At 39.1% G+C, this 21,914-nt stretch overlaps 1 protein-coding gene across 1 annotated transcript; it reads right to left on the bottom strand.

Annotated features, from left to right (window-relative positions):
- Positions 1–16,989: 16,989 nt before the first annotated feature.
- On the bottom strand, positions 16,990–21,115 carry LOC306972971 (toll-like receptor 13). The gene is made up of 3 exons (XM_079569739.1): positions 18,685–21,115; positions 17,573–17,690; positions 16,990–17,363 (listed from the first exon to the last, which is right to left on the bottom strand). The coding sequence occupies exons 1-3, from the start codon at positions 20,339–20,341 to the stop codon at positions 17,129–17,131; spliced, it is 2,010 nt and encodes a 669-aa protein (XP_079425865.1). The 5' UTR covers positions 20,342–21,115; the 3' UTR covers positions 16,990–17,128.
- Between the last annotated feature and the right edge of the window lie 799 nt (positions 21,116–21,914).

Raw genomic sequence — 21,914 nt, 5'->3', positions numbered from 1 at the left:
ATCTAAAGAACATAGCCAGAGTCCGCCCCATTCTCTCTCAGGCCAACACGGAGACGCTAATGCATGTTTTTATCACCAGTCGTGACTACTGTAATGCCCTGCTTTCTGGTCTTCTATCTCAGGTTTACAATTTTTACAAAATTCAGCAGCTCACGTCCCAACGAAGCACAGAAGGCGGAACCACAGAGTTTAAGATTCTTTTAATGTTTTTTTAGATGTCTTAAGGGTCTTGGTCCTTCTTATTTTTCAGAACTGCTTTCACCTTCACGGCCCCTGCGCTCCTCTGGCATAGGTCTCCTAATCATTCCTAAAGTCAACATAGACTCACAGCGAAGCGTCCTTTCAATATCACGGCCCTCGCCTCTGGAACGGCCTGCCAGAGGAGCCCAGGGCCGCAGAGCAGGCTCAACACCCACCTTTTAACTGATATCTATTAGTCGAAATTATTTATTTATCTCTTTATGTTTATATTTTATATTTTTTATGTTTTATGATTTTTAGGCTCTCCCAGAGGTTCCTCTGAAGGAGCGTTCATTGTGAGCAGCTAATCGTGACTTAGCCTCCTGTACACTGTAGTTCAGTTCAGTTCAGTACACTGTACATGTACACACAATCAAAATCAGTGTGAAATTGTGGTGAAAATTGCACAGTGTAAGCCCAGTGAAAGTGGGACCTGAAGAGTTAGATTTGATTTGATCAGCTGAGTTTGTTTCACACAGTGATTTTGAAGATGCTGATCGTCAGACAGTGTTTGAGGAGTTTCTGAAGAATGTCCCACAGCGGGAGAGAGCACAGAGGATAAACGATCTCCAAAAGGCGGCTAACCACTACAGCCTGCTTCCCAGCTCACTCAGACACTTCATTTCTGCCGTCCCACCGCAGCGCCAGCGGGTCCCACCTCTGCCTCCTCAGGTTAGAAATAACACTTGTGATAAATTTGAAGGGATGGGTTGTCCCAATCCGATTTTCTGTATTGGTATCAGTAGCCGATCCAGGCAAAGCTAGAGTTTAGATTTTATGCCCAAGGCTCGGGTGGGCCGAGGCGCGTGATAGATCTATTTTACAGCTAGGGCAAGTTTGCTGCATGTCCTATAACAGGGGTCTCAAATTTTAAATGAAAAGGTCACAAAAATACAATTCACAGAAGTCAAAGGCGCTAACTCTTCCTTACTCTCTGTGGGCGGTCTCTTTTTCCTCCAAGCTCGGGTCCTCTACCAGTGCCCCAACGACCACAGGCACCACTGATGCCTTCACCCTCCAGGTTTTCTCCAGTTCTTCTCTGAGCCCCTGGTATTTCTCTAGTTTCTTGTGTTCCTTTTTCCTGATGTTGATGTTGGTATTGCTATGTCGACCACAACGGCTTTCCTCTGCTCTTTGTCCACCACCACAATGTCCGGTTGGTTCGCCATTACCAATCTGTCTGTCTGTATCAGGACGTCCCGCAAGGTCTTGTCTGGTGTGATAGATCTGGGCCTCTATTGCTCTGGTGCTCAAGGCCTGCTCCTGTGCAGCCATGATGAGCCTCTGTGCTGTCCTTCAGTCCAGCTCTGTCTTGCTATTGGTAGGATTTCTTGATATCCGCCACTTCAGTTATGTTTCGGTGGCACATCCCGTGTAGGGGCTTGTCCTCCCATGACGGGACCTCCAGCACCTCATCTTCTGTTCACCATTGTCTGAGACATTTACTGAGCACGTCATCTGTTGGGTTCTCTCTGGGCTGGAGTTTGTGTTCAGAGTTAGTGATTGTGCCTCACGGCGACAAGGTCCCGGGTTCAACTCCCACGTGGGCGGGGCCTTTCTGTGTGGAGTTTGCATGTTGTACCCGTGTGTGCAAAGGTTTCTTCCGCGTACTCCGGTTTCCCCACCACGCAAAACATGAATAATAGGTTCCGCTATGGGGCAAGGACTCCCCTGAAAAAGATATTCTTAATCTCAGTGGGACTTTCCTGGTTAAATAAAGGTCAAATGATTCTGGGCAGAGTAAAGTCCTAGCTTTTGATGAACAGAACTTATGTAAATAATGCAATGCAAATGTGTTAATACTGTAACAATTACAAAATACTGTGACAGCGGTCCGTCTCCGTGTCCATGCACGCTCCAAAGCTGCTCAGGATTCTTTTTTGTAGAAAAACGGCGGGTCTACAAAGCGGATGTCAAGGACCCCCACTAAGACACACTTTGAATCTCGCTTTGGAGACTAACACTTATGATACTGCAGTTACACTGTTTCACCTCAAATGCTTTCTGTCGTTATTTATACCTGTTCTGCTGCATGCTATAGTGACTCATGGTTCCCTAATACTATAGAGAGCAGTGGACATACTTTTTACATGACTCCGCCACATTACATTCTCCAATTTATTGTCACACCCCTAATGACCTAGCCTGGCCTTAGCCATCCGTAAACTCCGGTCAATTATCATTTCCCTACATGTACGTCTGGGTCTGATCTCAGTGGCCGTGTTACATCGGTTGAATTTCAACCTACCATTCAGCGAGCGGGGGAGGCGGGGCTTGTAAGCGCCGCATTTGCTGGTTGTAGTTTGGCAATTGGGGCGGATACGAAAGTAATGGAAGCTCTTCAATCTGTTCTGGCTCGGCTCCCAAATATCCAGAAATGCCCCCAAGAGTTCTGATAGAGTTATGATAGAGTTATGATAGAGTTCTGATAGAGTTCTGATAGAGTTCTGATAGAGTTATGATAGAGTTATGATAGAGTTCTGATAGAGTTCTGATAGAGTTATGATAGAGTTATGATAGAGTGATGATAGAGCTATGATAGAGTGATGTTATGATAGAGTTATGATAGTTATGATAGAGTTATGATAGAGTGATGTTATGATAGAGTTATGATAGTTATGTGATAGAGTTATGATAGAGTTATGATAGAGTGATGTTATGATAGAGTTATGATAGTTATGATAGAGTTATGATAGAGTGATGTTATGATAGAGTTATGATAGAGTTATGATAGAGCTATGATAGAGTTGTGATAGAGTTATGATAGAGTTATGATAGAGTTATGATAGAGTGATGATAGAGTTATGATAGAGCTATGATAGAGTTATGATAGAGTTATGATAGAGTTATGATAGAGTGATGATAGAGTTGTGATAGAGTTGTGATAGAGTTATGATAGAGTTATGATAGAGTTATGATAGAGTTATGATAGAGTTGTGATAGAGTTATGATAGAGTTACGATAGAGTTACGATAGAGTTATGATAGAGTTGTGATAGAGTTATGATAGAGTTATGATAGAGTTATGATAGAGCTATGATAGAGTTATGATAGAGTTATGATAGAGTGATGATAGAGTTATGATAGAGCTATGATAGAGTTATGATAGAGTTATGATAGAGTGATGATAGAGTGATGATAGAGTTATGATAGAGTTATGATAGAGTTATGATAGAGTTATGATAGAGTTATGATAGAGTTATGATAGAGCTATGATAGAGTTATGATAGAGTTATGATAGAGTGATGTTATGATAGAGTTATGATAGTTATGATAGAGTTATGATAGAGTGATGTTATGATAGAGTTATGATAGAGTTATGATAGAGTTATGATAGAGCTATGATAGAGTTATGATAGAGCTATGATAGCACCGCATTTGCTGGTTGTAGTTTGGCAATTGGGGCGGATACGAAAGTAATGGAAGCTCTTCAATCTGTTCTGGCTCGGCTCCCAAATATCCAGAAATGCCCCCAAGAGTTCTGATAGAGTTATGATAGAGTTATGATAGAGTTCTGATAGAGTTCTGATAGAGTTCTGATAGAGTTATGATAGAGTTATGATAGAGTTCTGATAGAGTTCTGATAGAGTTATGATAGAGTTATGATAGAGTTATGATAGAGTGATGATAGAGCTATGATAGAGTGATGTTATGATAGAGTTATGATAGTTATGATACAGTTATGATAGAGTGATGTTATGATAGAGTTATGATAGTTATGATAGAGTTATGATAGAGTGATGTTATGATAGAGTTATGATAGAGTTATGATAGAGCTATGATAGAGTTGTGATAGAGTTGTGATAGAGTTATGATAGAGTTATGATAGAGTGATGATAGAGTTATGATAGAGCTATGATAGAGTTATGATAGAGTTATGATAGAGTTATGATAGAGTTATGATAGAGTGATGTTATGATAGAGTTATGATAGTTATGATAGAGTTATGATAGAGTGATGTTATGATAGAGTTATGATAGAGTTATGATAGAGCTATGATAGAGTTGTGATAGAGTTATGATAGAGTTATGATAGAGTTATGATAGAGTGATGATAGAGTTATGATAGAGCTATGATAGAGTTATGATAGAGTTATGATAGAGTTATGATAGAGTGATGATAGAGTTATGATAGAGCTATGATAGAGTTATGATAGAGTTATGATAGAGTTATGATAGAGTTATGATAGAGTTATGATAGAGTGATGTTATGATAGAGTTATGATAGTTATGATAGAGTTATGATAGAGTGATGTTATGATAGAGTTATGATAGAGTTATGATAGAGCTATGATAGAGTTGTGATAGAGTTATGATAGAGTTATGATAGAGTTATGATAGAGTGATGATAGAGTTATGATAGAGCTATGATAGAGTTATGATAGAGTTATGATAGAGTTATGATAGAGTGATGATAGAGTTATGATAGAGCTATGATAGAGTTATGATAGAGTTATGATAGAGTTGTGATAGAGTTGTGATAGAGTTATGATAGAGTTATGATAGAGTTATGATAGAGTTATGATAGAGTTGTGATAGAGTTATGATAGAGTTATGATAGAGCTATGATAGAGTTATGATAGAGTTATGATAGAGTGATGATAGAGTGATGATAGAGTTATGATAGAGTTATGATAGAGTTATGATAGAGTTATGATAGAGTTATGATAGAGTTATGATAGAGCTATGATAGAGTTATGATAGAGTTATGATAGAGTGATGATAGAGTGATGATAGAGTTATGATAGAGTTATGATAGAGTTATGATAGAGTTATGATAGAGTTATGATAGAGTTATGATAGAGCTATGATAGAGTTATGATAGAGTTATGATAGAGCTATGATAGAGTTATGATAGAGTTATGATAGAGTGATGTTATGATAGAGTTATGATAGTTATGATAGAGTTATGATAGAGTGATGTTATGATAGAGTTATGATAGAGTTATGATAGAGTTATGATAGAGCTATGATAGAGTTATGATAGAGCTATGATAGAGTTATGATAGAGTTATGATAGAGTTATGATAGAGTGATGATAGAGTTATGATAGAGCTATGATAGAGTTATGATAGAGTTATGATAGAGTTATGATAGAGTGATGATAGAGTTATGATAGAGCTATGATAGAGTTATGATAGAGTTATGATAGAGTGATGATAGAGTTATGATAGAGTTATGATAGAGTTATAGAGCTATGATGGAGTTATGATAGAGTTGTGATAGAGTTGTGATAGAGTTATGATAGAGTTATGATAGAGTTATGATAGAGTTATGAGAGTTATGATAGAGCTATGATAGAGTTATGATAGAGTTGTGATAGAGTTATGATAGAGCTATGATAGAGTTATGATAGAGTTATGATAGAGTGATGATAGAGTTATGATAGAGTGATGATAGAGTTATGATAGAGTTATGATAGAGTTATGATAGAGTTATGATAGAGCTATGATAGAGTTATGATAGAGTTATGATAGAGTTATGATAGAGCTATGATAGAGTTGTGATAGAGTTGTGATAGAGTTATGATAGAGTTATGATAGAGTTATGATAGAGTTATGAGAGTTATGATAGAGCTATGATAGAGTTATGATAGAGTTATGATAGAGCTATGATAGAGTTATGATAGAGTTATGATAGAGTGATGATAGAGTTATGATAGAGCTATGATAGAGTTATGATAGAGTTATGAGAGTTATTATAGAGTTATGATAGAGTGATGTTATGATAGAGTTATGATAGAGCTATGATAGAGTTGTGATAGAGTTGTGATAGAGTTATGATAGAGTTATGAGAGTTATGATAGAGCTATGATAGAGTTATGATAGAGCTATGATAGAGTTATGATAGAGTTATGATAGAGTTATGATAGAGCTATGATAGAGTTATGATAGAGCTATGATAGAGTTATGATAGAGTGATGTTATGATAGAGTTATGATAGAGTTATGATAGAGTTATGATAGAGTTATGATAGAGTTGTGATAGAGTTGTGATAGAGTGATGTTATGATAGAGTTATGATAGAGTTATGATAGAGTTATGATAGAGTTATGATAGAGTTCTGATAGAGTTGTGATAGAGTTATGATAGAGTTATGATAGAGTTATGATAGAGTGATGATAGAGTTATGATAGAGTTATGATAGAGTTATGATAGAGTTATGATAGAGCTATGATAGAGCGATGATAGAGCTATGATAGAGTTATGATAGAGTTATGATAGAGTTATGATAGAGATATGATAGAGCTATGATAGAGTTATGATAGAGTTGTGATAGAGTTGTGATAGAGTTATGATAGAGTTATGATAGAGTTATGATAGAGTTATGATAGAGTTATGAGAGTTATGATAGAGCTATGATAGAGTTATGATAGAGTTATGATAGAGTTATGATCGAGTTATGATAGAGCTATGATAGAGTTATGATAGAGTTATGTTATGATAGAGTGATGTTATGATAGAGTTATGATAGAGTTATGATAGAGTTATGATAGAGCTATGATAGAGTTATGATAGAGTTATGATAGAGTTATGAGAGTTATGATAGAGCTATGATAGAGTTATGATAGAGTTATGATCGAGTTATGATAGAGTTATGATAGAGTTATGATAGAGCTATGATAGAGTTATGATAGAGTGATGTTATGATAGAGTGATGTTATGATAGAGTTATGATAGAGTTATGATAGAGTTATGATAGAGCTATGATAGAGTTATGATAGAGTGATGTTATGATAGAGTGATGTTATGATAGAGTTATGATAGAGTCATGATAGAGTTATGATAGAGTTATGATAGAGTTATGATAGAGTTATGATAGAGTTATGATAGAGCTATGATAGAGTTATGATAGAGTGATGTTATGATAGAGTGATGTTATGATAGAGTTATGATAGAGTCATGATAGAGTTATGATAGAGTTATGATAGAGTTATGATAGAGTTATGATAGAGTTATGATAGAGTTATGATAGAGCTATGATAGAGTTATGATAGAGTTATGATAGAGTTATGAGAGTTATGATAGAGCTATGATAGAGTTATGATAGAGTTATGATAGAGTTATGATAGAGTGATGTTATGATAGAGTTATGATAGAGTTATGATAGAGTTATGATAGAGTCATGATAGAGTTATGATAGAGTTATGATAGAGTTATGATAGAGTTATGATAGAGTTATGATAGAGTCATGATAGAGTTATGATAGAGTTATGATAGAGCTATGATAGAGCTATGATAGAGTTATGATAGAGTTGTGATAGAGTGATGATAGAGTGATGATAGAGTGATGATAGAGTTATGATAGAGTTATGATAGAGTGATGTTATGATAGAGTTATGATAGAGTTATGATAGAGTTATGATAGAGCTATGATAGAGTTATGATAGAGTTATGATAGAGTTATGATAGAGTCATGATAGAGTTATGATAGAGTTATGATAGAGCTATGATAGAGCTATGATAGAGTTATGATAGAGTTGTGATAGAGTGATGATAGAGTGATGATAGAGTTATGATAGAGTTATGATTGAGTTATGATAGAGTTATGATAGAGTGATGATAGATTGATGATAGAGTTATGATAGAGTTATGATAGAGTTATGATAGAGCTATGATAGAGTGATGATAGAGCTATGATAGAGCGATGATAGAGTTATGATAGAGTGATGTTATGATAGAGTGATGTTATGATAGAGTTATGATAGAGTCATGATAGAGTTATGATAGAGTTATGATAGAGTTATGATAGAGTTATGATAGAGTTATGAGAGTTATGATAGAGCTATGATAGAGTTATGATAGAGTTATGATAGAGTTATGATAGAGTTATGATAGAGTTATGATAGAGTTATGATAGAGTTATGATAGAGTTATGAGAGTTATGATAGAGCTATGATAGAGTTATGATAGAGTTATGATTGAGTTATGATAGAGTTATGATAGAGTTATGATAGAGTTATGATAGAGTTATGATAGAGTTATGATAGAGCTATGATAGAGTTATGATAGAGTTATGATAGAGTTATGATAGAGTCATGATAGAGTTATGATAGAGTTATGATAGAGCTATGATAGAGCTATGATAGAGTTATGATAGAGTTGTGATAGAGTGATGATAGAGTGATGATAGAGTGATGATAGAGTTATGATAGAGTTATGATAGAGGGATGTTATGATAGAGTTATGATAGAGTTATGATAGAGTTATGATAGAGTTATGATAGAGTTATGATAGAGCTATGATAGAGTTATGATAGAGTTATGATAGAGTTATGATAGAGTCATGATAGAGTTATGATAGAGTTATGATAGAGCTATGATAGAGCTATGATAGAGTTATGATAGAGTTGTGATAGAGTGATGATAGAGTGATGATAGAGTTATGATAGAGTTATGATTGAGTTATGATAGAGTTATGATAGAGTGATGATAGATTGATGATAGAGTTATGATAGAGTTATGATAGAGTTATGATAGAGCTATGATAGAGTGATGATAGAGCTATGATAGAGCGATGATAGAGTTATGATAGAGTTATGACAGAGTTATGATAGAGCTATGATAGAGCTATGATAGAGTGATGATAGAGTGATGATAGAGTGATGATAGCTGCTTCACTCACTCGGGCGCATTACATATGTCACGACCAAACGCTAGCGAAAATCAGATCCAAGCGTTTCAAAGGTGTTCACCCCTTGCACCTGATAACGGAGCTCAATTGTGAAAGTCCAGACCCTTGAACGAAACGCAATGAATAAGAGGGTATGGTCAAACCAGGCTAGTAATGTTCCTGTGAGAAACTTATGCAGAGAAGTGCATCATGGGAGTAGTCAGGTGATGACCTCCAGCCCCTGTCATCATGGATATCGGAGCCCTGGTTTTGGAAGGATGTATCTGGCTTCTGGTTTCCATTTAAAGAATTTTAAATGTTTTTGGGACTTCTGTTCTTACACCTCTTTGACTTTGTGGTGAGTTTTGCCATTTCATCATTCAAATCTACAGAAAGATACTTTGTGGCTTTGTGGAGTTTTACTTATGAGCGACAATCCCACATGGAACCTTTTAATGTGCATTTTAAAGTCATTATCATGATATTATCATGACATCATCATGACATCATCATGATATTGCATTGATCATAAAGTACGCGTGAGTCCACCTCTTGAACAAGTGTAAATAAGCCTGAACTCCTCTGCAGATGGTGAAGGTGGTTCCTGACTGGATGAGACGCCCAGTGACCCAAGCACGGTTCAGCCCGGACTTCCTGGATGTTCTGACCAATCAGAGAGTGGGCCTGAGTGTGGTGGTGGACTATATGGACAAACCCAGTGCAAACCAGGTGTCGCTGCCTGTGCGGAGGGTCCTGTACGGGCTGCTGTTGGGACGGTACAGGACAGTGGAGGAGCGGGACAGAGACGGACTAAAGGTCATATTCACCAAAGTCCAGACAGACGCCTCTGCCTCCCCACAACTCAGCCTTCAGTCACTGCCGCAGGTTATGTAACTCTTTCTAACAAACGCGAGGCTCTATTTGATCTGAGGCTCCTCTCTGTTCTTGCGGACGATCCCGGCGAGGTGCACGTCCTGTTAAACGCACCTGTAAGTGACTCACAACAATGGACTCCCTCTTCTTCCTGCAGACAGCGCTGGCGCAGCGGAGGCAGGTGTTGCTGAATGCTCTGGGAATGAATGAACAGAGTCTGAGCTCACTGCCCTCTCACCTGAGGGACCTGGCCCTCCCATTGGCCGCCACCTGCTTTTGGTTAAAGGAAGCCACGCCCCCTCCTGACCCGTCACTGCTGAAGGCCCTGCTGATTGGCTGGTGCAGAGGGGACACTCTCAGAAAAAATGCTGGTAAATCAAAGACTAGAACCTCAGGATGTTCCTCAACAGACCATAACGAGTCAACGATAAGGAGTCAATCGATAACGATTTTTAGATGCAGTCAAAGAGTCAAACGGGCAGTGTTTACTGAGGGTGTGCAAAGCCCTTCTGTGTTACTGAGGCAGAGTAGTTCTATCCTGACTTCCTGCCTCTAAGTTAGATGGTTGTGGGTTAGATTCCTGATCTCTCTGATTAAAGATGAGAGGAATACGGGCAGTGCTGTGTAATCATTCCCATTACAGGAAACTCTGATCTGTATCTGTTCTGTTTCAGATTCAAAGGGGTTCTTGAACCATCACTGGTGTAACTTGTTGAACCAATGGCAGTCCTGTGTAAGGGACAGTTTCCTTTTGAACCAACTGCTGGGAGCTCCTCTCCCTGAACCGCCCATGGCAAGGTATGTACAGTGCAAAATACAAAAGTGAGCACTTAAAATATATAGGCTATTCAGTAACTTAAAGGAACAGGCCACCGTTTTTACATACCAAGATATGGTCTTAACTGAGCATTTGCTGTTAAGCATTTGGCTTCTCCCAGCATAATCCAATAGCTCCAAATGGAAATTCGTGTCCCTGTTCCTTTAACACAGCTTCAAGTTGCTGTTGACTTTGACTTAAGGGTAGACAACTGGTGCCTTTAAGCTCATTTGTGTGTTTTTGCAGATTGTACAATGGAGTTCTTGTCTATAGTCTGTTAAACGAAATGACGAGTGGCCTCCTGGACCAGTCCTACATCCAAGATGAAGACTTCAAAGCTCTGCTGTCCATCGCGCAGCCACAGTACATGCCATACAGTACATGTCAGATTTTATAGTTGGGATAGTTGTCACATGTGGGGACATATTGTGGGAAATGTTATGTCTTTATATTTTTCTGACTATATGACCCTTTAAAAAGTTAAGTCGGGGTCCAACATAAAAATGTATTTTTTGCATTGAAAAAGTCAACTATTAAGAGTTTAAAGGCACGACGCCGGCTAATCAGCTATGTGCTAACTAAACAAACAATACTTGAAAATACGACGAAATTATTTTTATAATTTTGCAGTTTTAAATGTTTTAGACACATTTTCAATTATACCTTGTATATTTTATGTCCGTGACTTAGCACATAGCTGATTAGCCGGTGTCGTGATGTTAAACTTAAAGGAGCTATATCATGCTATTTTAGCCATTCCAAAGTTAAATATAGGCATTTATATGATACACTGCGTTCCAAATTATTATGCAAATTGGATTTTTGTGTCAAAAAGGTAAAAAAAATAACAATAATAATGAAACTCATGGATGGTATCGTGTCTTGGGGCACTATGAATCACTGACATTAATCTCAGAGACCTGGGATGAGTAGTTGTCGGGTTAAGCCCAGTTAAGGGAAAAACTCCTGAAAAGGGTGTTCCACTTTATTATGCAGATCATCATTTTCAAGCAATATGGGAAAGGAAAAGGGTTTCTCTGCTGATGAAAAGCGTGAAATAGTTGAATGCCTTGGTCTAGGTATGAAAACCTTCGATATTTCATGAAAGATTAAGTGTAATCATCGTACTGATAAGAGATTTGTGGATGATTCAGAGCACACTCCGTTTTGTGCAGATAATGGCACAATATGGACGGTTTCTGCCAGACAAACACATCAGATTAGGAGAACAGATGCTACAAAGCAGCATACAGGTATTTGAAGCTGCTGGTGCCTCTGGAGTCTCCCAAACATCAAGGTGTAGGACCCTCCAGAGGCTGCAGTTGTGCATAAACCTTCTATCCGGGCCTCCCCTAAACGGTTAATTGAATGCTGATGAACAGAAACGGCTGCAGTGGCTCAAAAATACATGAGGACTCATTTTCAAACAGTCTTGTTCACTGATGAGCGCCGTGTAGCCCTGGATGGTCAACTCAATGGAGTAGTGAATGGTTGGTGAATGGCCACAATGTCCCAACAAGGCTGTGACGTCAGTAAAGGGGCGGAGTCATGTTTTGGGCCAGAATCATGGTGAGAGAGCTGGTCGGCCGCATTAGGCCCTTTTAGGATCCCTGAAGGTGTGAAAATGACCTTTGAAAAATATGTGGAGTTTCTGACTGACAACTGTCTTCTATGCTACAAAATGAAGAGCCGTGCTTTCCCGAACAAAATCCTCTACATGCATGACAACGCACCATGTCATACTGTAAAGAACACCTCTGCATCACTGGCTGCTATGGGCAAAAAAGGAGAGAAACTCATGATGTGGACCCCCTCTTTCCCTGACCTCAACCCTGTTGAGAACATTTGGAGCCTCAACAAAAAAAACTTCTATGAGGGTGGGAGGCAGTTTTCATCCAAACGGCAGCTCTGGGAGGTTATTCTGACATCCTGCAAACAAATCCAAGCAGAAACTGTCCAAAAACTTACAATTTTAATGGATTTAAGCATTTTGAAGCTGCTATCACAGAAGGGCTCCTATGTTAAAATATAACTTGACCTGTTAATATTTTTTTGATTGAAATAGCTTTTGATTTCAGTAAATATGACCTCCTAATGCTACAAATACAACAAATGACCATTTTCAGTTAACTACAAGCTTTAAAATGTATTGAAACGATGAGTTGCATAATAACTTGGAACAGTGGATTTTGAGGTTTTTACTATATTTATTTTTGAAAAAAATACTGTTATCACTAGGAATTTTTTTCCACCACATTTAAATGATCCTCTACCAGTTAAAGACTTAAAAATTATGCTGACTCTCATTTGAGTTGACAATTTAGAAAATCTTAGAAAAATGTCATTTGCATAATAATTTGGAACGCAGTGTATATTGTACCTCTACCACTATGGAGCACTCATTTTTGTGATAAATATAAGTGTTTTCTGGAGGTATTTTTCAAACCCGGAAGACACAACGCTTCGATTCAGTTAACTCCGCCCCGTGTCTCCCACATACAACTTTACCGTAATATAAAAAAACAGCAATAAGTGAAATTGCTTCACGATGCAGTTATACGGAGTTGACATCTGCAACACAGCTTCATAAATGACTAACACACATGCTAATATGCTAACACACATGCTAATATGCTAACACACAAGCTAACCCGCGTTTGGACTGACTCACCGCTCTGGTCCATCGCTGTTTACAATGTGGGACTTGCGTTGGTTATAAAAGTTAATCCACTTTGGTTCTGGCGAAGGTTCACCAAACATCCATCAGTGACAGTCACAGAAGAACAATATTTTGGCTGATAGTCGCTGAATCCCGGAGAAAAAAACAGCTGAGTGGCCTCTTCCTGAAAAAGGTTGAATAAACTCCGTAGCCAAACGCGCTTCTTTTTCTCCGTCCGTGACATGATAAGAATAAGAACAGGTGTTCAGAATAGGATATAACGAGCTCCATCTTCACAGCAGCAGCGCAAACATGACTGATCTGTTCAGACGCTCAGGGATGTGTTGTGTTGTGTCCTTTTTTATTATTATTATTATTATTTATTTTTTTTTCTCTCTTTGTTTCTCTCTTATGACAGAAATCATGAAAACGCTGTTTTACAAATTAAAATCAGGCCGTAAGCATAGAATTAAGACATTACATTACAGACGTCGAGCACTTCCGTTCCGCTGTTACGACACAACTGAACACTCAGTCGTTCACCAGGAGAGGGAGGAGCAGCTGCTCAGAGAGCAGGATTCAGGAGGATTACTGAGAGCTGCGTGAATGAAGCCACAAACCACTCTGGGGGAGCTTTTGATAGGGAAATAGCATAACAACATGGCTAAAAGCTCCAAAAAGTCGATTTTGCATGATATAGGGCCTTTAATAGTTGACTTTTCGAAAAGTCAATGCTGAAAATACATGGTATTTTTAATGTCAGACCCCGACACGTGACCAGGAGTGGGTGGGACTGTGGAGCTCCATAAAGTTATAAAAAGAAGAAAGGGCCAGGCTTTCCTGTAATTATGCATAAACATAGCACATAAATACATTTTGAATATATTGAATGCAACATTTCTTGCCTTGTTGGTTAAAATCTGTTGTTGCAATAGTAGTGAAACACTAGTATTGTGGCACAGAGATATGTGCATATATTTAATAAAGCTAAAAAAGAAAGAGAAGGATTCCTATTTTTGTACTCTACAGGCCCAGTGCACTACACCCACCCTCCTCCAGATGGCGCCTTAACATCTCACTCCTCAAAGATCCAACATTCAAACTAGACTAGAATGACTCCCTGGACAACACTGCAGTATCTTTTATGGGAATCTGCCAGAGGAAACATGCCAGGGAAAGTCATTTCAAATTAAGGCTATGAAAAGAAAAAGGAAAAAAACAAACAATTAGAGCTAGAAAAACAACTACAACAAAAGATTCAAACACTGTCAGAAAACTCCACAGATAACATGGAGCTTTGAAACACACTGGCAATCTTATAAGAAAGAAATAACTTTTTTTATTACAACAACATGATTCTAAACTCCGGCTCTCCCTTATACATAAAACCCTTAAACTGCTAGCTTTCTGTCACAGTTATAATGTGGGCCTTTCAGCACAAAGTCAACCCACTCAAACCACATTCTTAAAACTCGCTACATGCATTTCCTCTTTATGACAGGCTTTTTTTTTTTTACTTGCCGCATGAGGCAGAACTGACCTCAAGGTGAAACAAAATGTCTGAACCTTAATTTGAAGTCTGAGGATTCAGCCAAGATGCAGAAGTTGGAAACTTCCTTTTTTTATTGTGACAGGTTAAAAATGAGTGATTTCAATGGAAGTTTCTGAGCATGTTTTCATGTTTTACGTTTTCTTAAACCCAGCCTGTTTTCTCCTAGTTCAGACCCAAATCTAAAATGCCAATGTAACACCTCATTTGAAAGCTACGATCTACAAAAGTCATCTAAACGTTGTTGTGGTACACCTAAAAGTATGTGACCACATTGTTTTTATTCATTAGGTAATTTGAAAAGATTTTATTTTATAGCAATTTAAGCTAAGACAAATATACATATATTATGGTACTGTCCTGATTTTATAAGGGAAGGGAACATTAGAGTGGAACCTTTGTTCGTAAGGTGTTGCCCCAGGTGGTAATAGCGTTGGACTTCCTGTTTTGCCTCAAACGCAATCTGGACGTAAACGGCAGCACTCGTGTGTTCATTGTCTCTACCTTTTTTATTATTTCACAGGTCAGTACACGGTGAACCATAACCACAAATATATTGTATGGTCCTTATACGACTATCTACTAGTATGTGAAACTGTTCTTTACTTTGTGGGCCGTTTCTAGGGATAAATGGGGAGTTTTATCAGTCAATATCTGAGAGTGGCAGTGGGACTCCCGCGCTCGGTAGTTCGTGTACAGTACAGTAAGCTAATTAATATAGTAAAGCCAGCATATAGCTGTGTCTCATTTCATGTGTAGTAAATTTGTTCAAAAGAATGTAAAAGGTTACGGCATTTTGTTTTTGTTAAGCTGTAGTATTTTTCAGTCCTGATTAAAGATAATAGCGATGTATTTTAGTGCAAGCCCACTTTAATGCAGCTAAGTTTAGCAAAGCAAAAACAAAACAGTTGATCATCCTGTAATTATCATATGCATATTTTTCTCTAAATGTGGTAAAATGTGTTGGATCCAAAGGTTACCTGTGAGAAAATGTTTAAGCTTGTGCATAGAGGAAAGTGATAAATTCACTGTATCGCACCTGTTGTTGATAAACGAGTAAGAAAACGCAATCTGGACGTAAACGGCAGCACTCGTGTGTTCATTGTCTCTACCTTTTTTATTATTTCACAGACGCACAGATTGCAACAATCACTGCTACGTCAGCCCCACAGCTTGGGGCCCGTAACATTGTCATCACTTTTTTTTCCCATTGCTTTTTTGTTGTTTTCGTCACACACTTTATCATCACTTTTCTGTCACTCTTTTGTGGCTATTTTGTTGCGTTTTTGTCACTTTTCTTTTTCTGTTGCTCTTTAGTGTGAAATGCCCTCCTGTGTTACTGTGGCATAGTGGTTATCCTATCCAGCCTCGTATTGTACTGTTTCAGGTTTGGGGCAGGACTTGGACTTGGACAAAGACTGGTGTCACTGGTTGAACCAATGGCAGTCCTGTTTAAGGGACAGTTTCCTTTTGAACCAGCTGCTGGAAGCTCCGCTCGCTGAGCCGCCCATGGCAGGGTAAATATACAATAAAACAGCTCGTCCAGCACTAAATGATCCTCAGAGCTATGTTGTCAGGAGCTTCATGTCCATGCAGGTCCTAGATGAAGGGTCAGAAAAAGAGCGGTAGGCCCTTGTGATGAGAGACCAACAAGGCTGGTTACATTGCCCGGATTGGCAGCACCTGGTGCTAAGCACAGTGATCTGGGCGGCTTGAACTGCTGCCCCGGAAGGAGATGAATGGTAACAATGCAATATGGTCTAAAACTGTGTGTACTCCCACATGGCTAAACAGAGTACTGTGTAATGTGCTTCCTCCCATGAGAGGAGTCAGGTGTTATACACGCCTGATTGCCTTGAAGCTCATTCGTGTCTTCTGCAGATTGTTCAGTGGAACTCTTGTCCATGATCTGCTTCACAAAATGAAGAGTGGCCTCCTGAACCGCTCTCTCCAGTCCTACATCAAAGGCAATGAAGACTTCAATGCTCTGCTCTTCATTGCACAGGACCGCCAAACAGGAAGTCCTGTCCAGGGAGCCACTGCTGCGACTGAACCTGTGGCTTCATACCAACGTCCAACTTCTGCTCCTAAAGCGAGAGAAACTAACAGTCTGGTCTCAAAATGGCCAATCCCAAAAACATAAATCGGCGCCTAGAAGAAAATCTAAATTTAGACACAATGACAAGCGTGTGTTTGCATGAATTCTGGTTATAAACAAAGATTTATTATGAAATCTGGATTATCAAATTATTGTTTATACACAAGTACATGTATGAGCTATATAAAACAAGAATGCAATGCAAATGTTCATGTCTACAAGTAGGCTATTAAGAATATAAGCAACAAGCTTTCATTCCCTTGACTGGGTAGCTTGTTAGCAGCTATGTGTTAGCAGTGAGTGGGTTGTGGTTGTCTCCTGGTTCGTGGCCACACTCTAACGCTCTGCGAACTTTCTCCCAGAACAGTCCCTTATGGCTCCGGGCCTGAGTCCAGCTCAGATACGTGTGGCTCTTCACCAGCTTCCTCATGCGGTAGAACGGACTCAGCTGATCGGACGAGATCTCCTCCAGAAACAACAGGACCAGCACGTCCTTGTGCTCGTCGAACAAACGGAAGCTGCACAGAAACACATGAGCATGTTAATGTAGGGTGACCAGATGGATTGAACATCACCAACGACTGTCAGTTTCGCCCAAAACCAGAGCAAAGACTATTTTAATAAGTCAAACTGTTTTAGGGTAAACATGAATGCTACAAAGTCAAAAAGCACACAGTCCAGTTGATGTATTATCTGAAACAACAGATCCACTGTAGTGTGTTCGTACCTGGCCATCTGTATCTCCCGTGAGCACCACTCGCTTTGCAGGTATCGCCGGCTGATCACACACAGAGTCTTCCTGCTGCTGTAGATGGCGTCTGTGATGTTCTCAATGATGGCTTTCCCTGAACACACAGACATGAACACAACAGAAACTCACAAAATGAACCCAAGAAATACACCTGGACATGAAGAAACATTTGCTTTCCTGAATAAATCCCTTGAAATATATACTTTTTTTTTTTTTTTTTTGTTAAGTGCATTGGTTTCTGGGAGGAATCAATGTTCCAAAATCTGAAAAAACAGTTTTTTCAATATTTGGATCATGGTTAGCCTTGTAATAGTTAAATGGCCTATTTGGTTGAAAACAAATCAATCGTGCACTCACAGGTAGTTTCATCAATGTAACCTCTTGGGCCTGTTCTCTCACCTGTGTCTGTCCTTGTAACTGACCTGTGACTGTAAATGTGTTCTGTTCTATCTACTATGTCTGTATTCCTCTTCTGTCAATTAAAGCAGTACTAAGAAACTTGTTTACCTTAATAAATCCTTTCTGTAGTCCCTCTGGGGGTAATACAAGTGTTAATGTGATGACTGGGGGGTCTTTCATCTCCCCCCCGGTATCACTGACCAGAAAACCACAATTGCAACTTCGCTGCCACCGGGTTGGAGTCACCAATACACACTAATCACACGGAATCACGAAGAAGAAGCTAACAGGCTAACGGGGAAAGCTAATTGGAGCCCCACTTTATCAGCATTTTCATCCAAGTTTGAGTGAAAAAAATGTATCTCCATTATGTAATTGGATGTACAATATCCCTCTCTCCCTTTGTCTTTTCTGTCAGTGTAGTATTTACTTTCAGGGACAATAAATGAGTAAAAAAACGCAACATGCTACGACACCTGCAGTGGCGCTTGTGGCCTCTAGGGGCACGAGTTTCTTAGTACTGCTTTAATGTTTCTTTACCTGCCTTTGTTGAACGGATGCAATTTAGCTATTTTGCTAATTCTGGAATAGACTTTTTTTGTTTATCTCATTTTAAAATTGCTCCCAAAATGAGAACCTTTGACTCCCTCCTCTGTGTCCGTGTCCCTGTGGTGTAAAACCAGTTGTACCTGGTAGAAAGTCGCGGTGGTGCAGGCACAGCTTCCATCCCTGTCGTTCTTCCAGTTCAGGCTGTAACTCTTTGTAAACCCAGTCTTCATCGTGAACGTTGTAGGAAACAAATGCGTCGTAGATGTGAGAACAGCCCTGTCTCCTCTTTTTACTGTCGTAGAGAAATGCCAGGAGGAGGTAGTAGCCATAGACCAGCCGCCAGCGCAGAAAGTGAAAGATAAACGATGACAGAAGAGTGAGAAGGACCAGAGCAGAGCTGGAGATGAAGTAGAGGAAGCCAGTGAACTCCCAACACAACCGGACGTTGAAGTCTAGGAGAAAGCGTCCTTCTTCAGACGAAGGAGAGGAGCATCTGTACTGAAAAGCATTGGCCACCTGGACTTGTTTGTTTCTGATCGCCCACTCGATGAATCCAGCGTTTGAGCAGTCACACACAAATGGGTTTCCAGATAAATCAAGGTATTTTAGTGAAGGAAGCGCCTCAAAAAATGTCTTGTTTATTACTGTTAGCTCATTGTTTTTTAAGATCAGCCTTTCTAGTTTGGTGAGATTGGTATCGATGGAAATATTCAAATATTTAATTTGATTGTGTGACAAGTCAAGGGCTTGTAAGTCTGAGACTGGTTGGAGGAGGTCCGGATCTGCGACGAACTCAAGACAGTTTGTAATTCGAAGGTTCAGTAAATGCGGAATTTCCCAAAATATGCCCGGAGGAAAGACACAGCAAACTGTGTCCAAGGACAACACTCGTAACCTCTTCAAACCATGGAGTAGGTACAGAGCTTGATAAGCACACAGGTTTTTGTCAACTTCAATGATTAACTCTTGCAGGGTGTCAATGTTAAAACTCGTTGGGTCATAGACAGTGAAGTTGGTCATTTCTATGGTACTTGAAATGAACACAACGAGGCGTTCCAGTTGGTCCAAACCTTCAAAAACACTTCCACTCTGGTAATTAAGAGACAAAGTCAGTCTCTTCAGGCCCCGCAGTCCCTCAAAAGCACCACGTTGTAGGGTTAGTTGTGATTTCGATTTTATGTTTAAATCGGTTAGTTGTGACATACTGCGAAAGGTGCCTTTTTGAATAGAGCCAATGTGATTATCACTTGCATTGAAAACAACCAAACTGGGCAAACCGATGCCAAAGTTGTCATCCAATTGAGAAAAAAGATTGTTTGTTGCATAGAGTACTTTTAAATTCTTGTGATCCTTAAAAACACAGCTGTTGAGTTTGGATAATCTGTTGGAGTTGAGGTTGATCTCTGTCAATGAGGCCATGTTTTTGAAGTCTGAACACCCAAGTTTTGCAATATTGTTAGACTGGAGCGACAGATATGCAATAGTGGACATGTTTTGGATCGTTGGTGGAATTCTGGATAATTCATTCGACTCTATGTTCAGTCGAGTTAGTCGCGTGAACATTCCGAGCGCAGACTCTGACATGTCGCTCAGTCCATTTGAGAAAAGCATCAGTTCAGTGAGATTAGAGCAGGACGTCAACAAAGCGTCATCTATGACAGAAATGCTCCTGTGCCTTATATCTAACATCTGTAAAGATGGAACGCCGCACGCAAAGTCAAACACTCTTCGGTCAAACAAACGGCCAGAATCTCTGAGATGGAGATTTTCAAGAGAATCAAAGCTTTGGAAAATCATTTTGTATGTTTGGATTGGTAATCTAATGAAATTCAACTCCAGAGTCTTTAAGCTTCTTAAAAAAACTTTGTCAGAAACTTCCCATTCAAATCCAGCTCCAGTGCCTGATAAAACAAGTGATTCTAACTGAGGAAAAACATCAGAGCGAACGCTAAAGTTACTCAAGTGTGAGCCCAGTTTCAGTGCCGTGAGGTTCAAGAGCGGAAATGGAACAAAGTCTGACTGAAATGACGCAAAATAGTTTCCCGCCAGATCGAGCGCCTTTAACGACGGACAGTGGGAAACGATGTTTGTAATGTCACTACTTGTTACCAAGAGATTCAATGAATAATCAAGTTCCTGCAGGTTTGTCAAAGGCTTTAAGGCAAGTCTGGAAATGAATTCAATGTTGTTTGAAGCCAAGATCAAAACCGACAAGTTGGACAGTCCCGTGAACGTGTCGTCGGTCAGGTTTCTGAGTTTGTTCCCTGCCAGATCCAGTTGAGTTAATGCTGATAAATCTGAAAAAGCTCCATCTTCAATGAGTGAGATCTGGTTTCCATTGAGGCTGAGAGACTGAAGCGCAGTAAAGCCATTCAGGTCTGTCTGCCTGATTCTCGAGATGCGATTTGAATTTAGGGAAAGGTCTGTAGTAGTTTTGGGGATGCCCGAGGGAACTGTTATAAACTGACTAAAGTCGCATGAAACTTTACTGTGGTCATAGAAGTCGATGGTGCAGTTCTTTAGAGAATAAAAGAGTGAAGGTCGAGGGAGAAGCAGCAAAAACAGAAGTGAGAAAAGAGAAGTGGCCTGAAGCTTCATCCTGAGACTGGCCCCTGTTGAAGACAAAAATACAGTTATGCTAACTAGCAAGGTCACAATTTGAACATTGCAGTACCACATCCTTCGCAAACAACAACATATTTAGTCTCCATGGGGTCTTATCTACCGGCTAGACTTTGACAAACATGGTCTGAAGTTCTTATGCGATCCTCCCAAATGTAAACATGAAATAGTGATCTCAGTCACAATACTTAAAGCAGTAGTAAGTAACGTGTGCGCCCTAGAGGCCATAAACGCCACTGCAGGTGTCGTAGCATGTTGCGTTCTTTTACTTATTAATTGTCCGTGAGCGTAAATACTACGCTGACAGAAAAGACAAAGGGACAGAGGGATATTGTACATCCAATTACACAATGGAAATATTTTTTTTCACCCAAACTTGGTTGTAAATACTGTTTAATTGGCGCTCGCCCACTGTTAGCTTTTCTTCGCATTTCCATTTGTGTGTATTGGTGACTCCGAACCGGTGGCAGTCGAGTTGCAATTGTGGTTTTCTGGCCAGATACATCAGGGGCAGTGTTAATTTTGACAACATATTTTATTTTAGTTTTAGTCTTAGTCTTTTGACTAAAATGTAGTTTAATTTTAGTTGAGATTTAGTAAAAAAAAACTTTTCAATTTTAGTCTAGTTTTAGTCGACAAAAATTGAATGTTAATTTAGTCGACTAAATTTAAGACTAATTTAGTCGACTTTGCATTTATAATATTCATTATAATCATATTTAATCAAGGTCCTCGACTTCATGGAGGT

Source organism: Gobius niger, assembly GCF_951799975.1.
Source record: "Gobius niger genome assembly, chromosome: 13".
Classification (NCBI taxonomy): domain Eukaryota; kingdom Metazoa; phylum Chordata; class Actinopteri; order Gobiiformes; family Gobiidae; genus Gobius; species Gobius niger.
The sequence above is the reverse complement of the archived record's forward strand: the minus strand, read 5'-3'. Positions and strand labels throughout refer to the sequence as shown.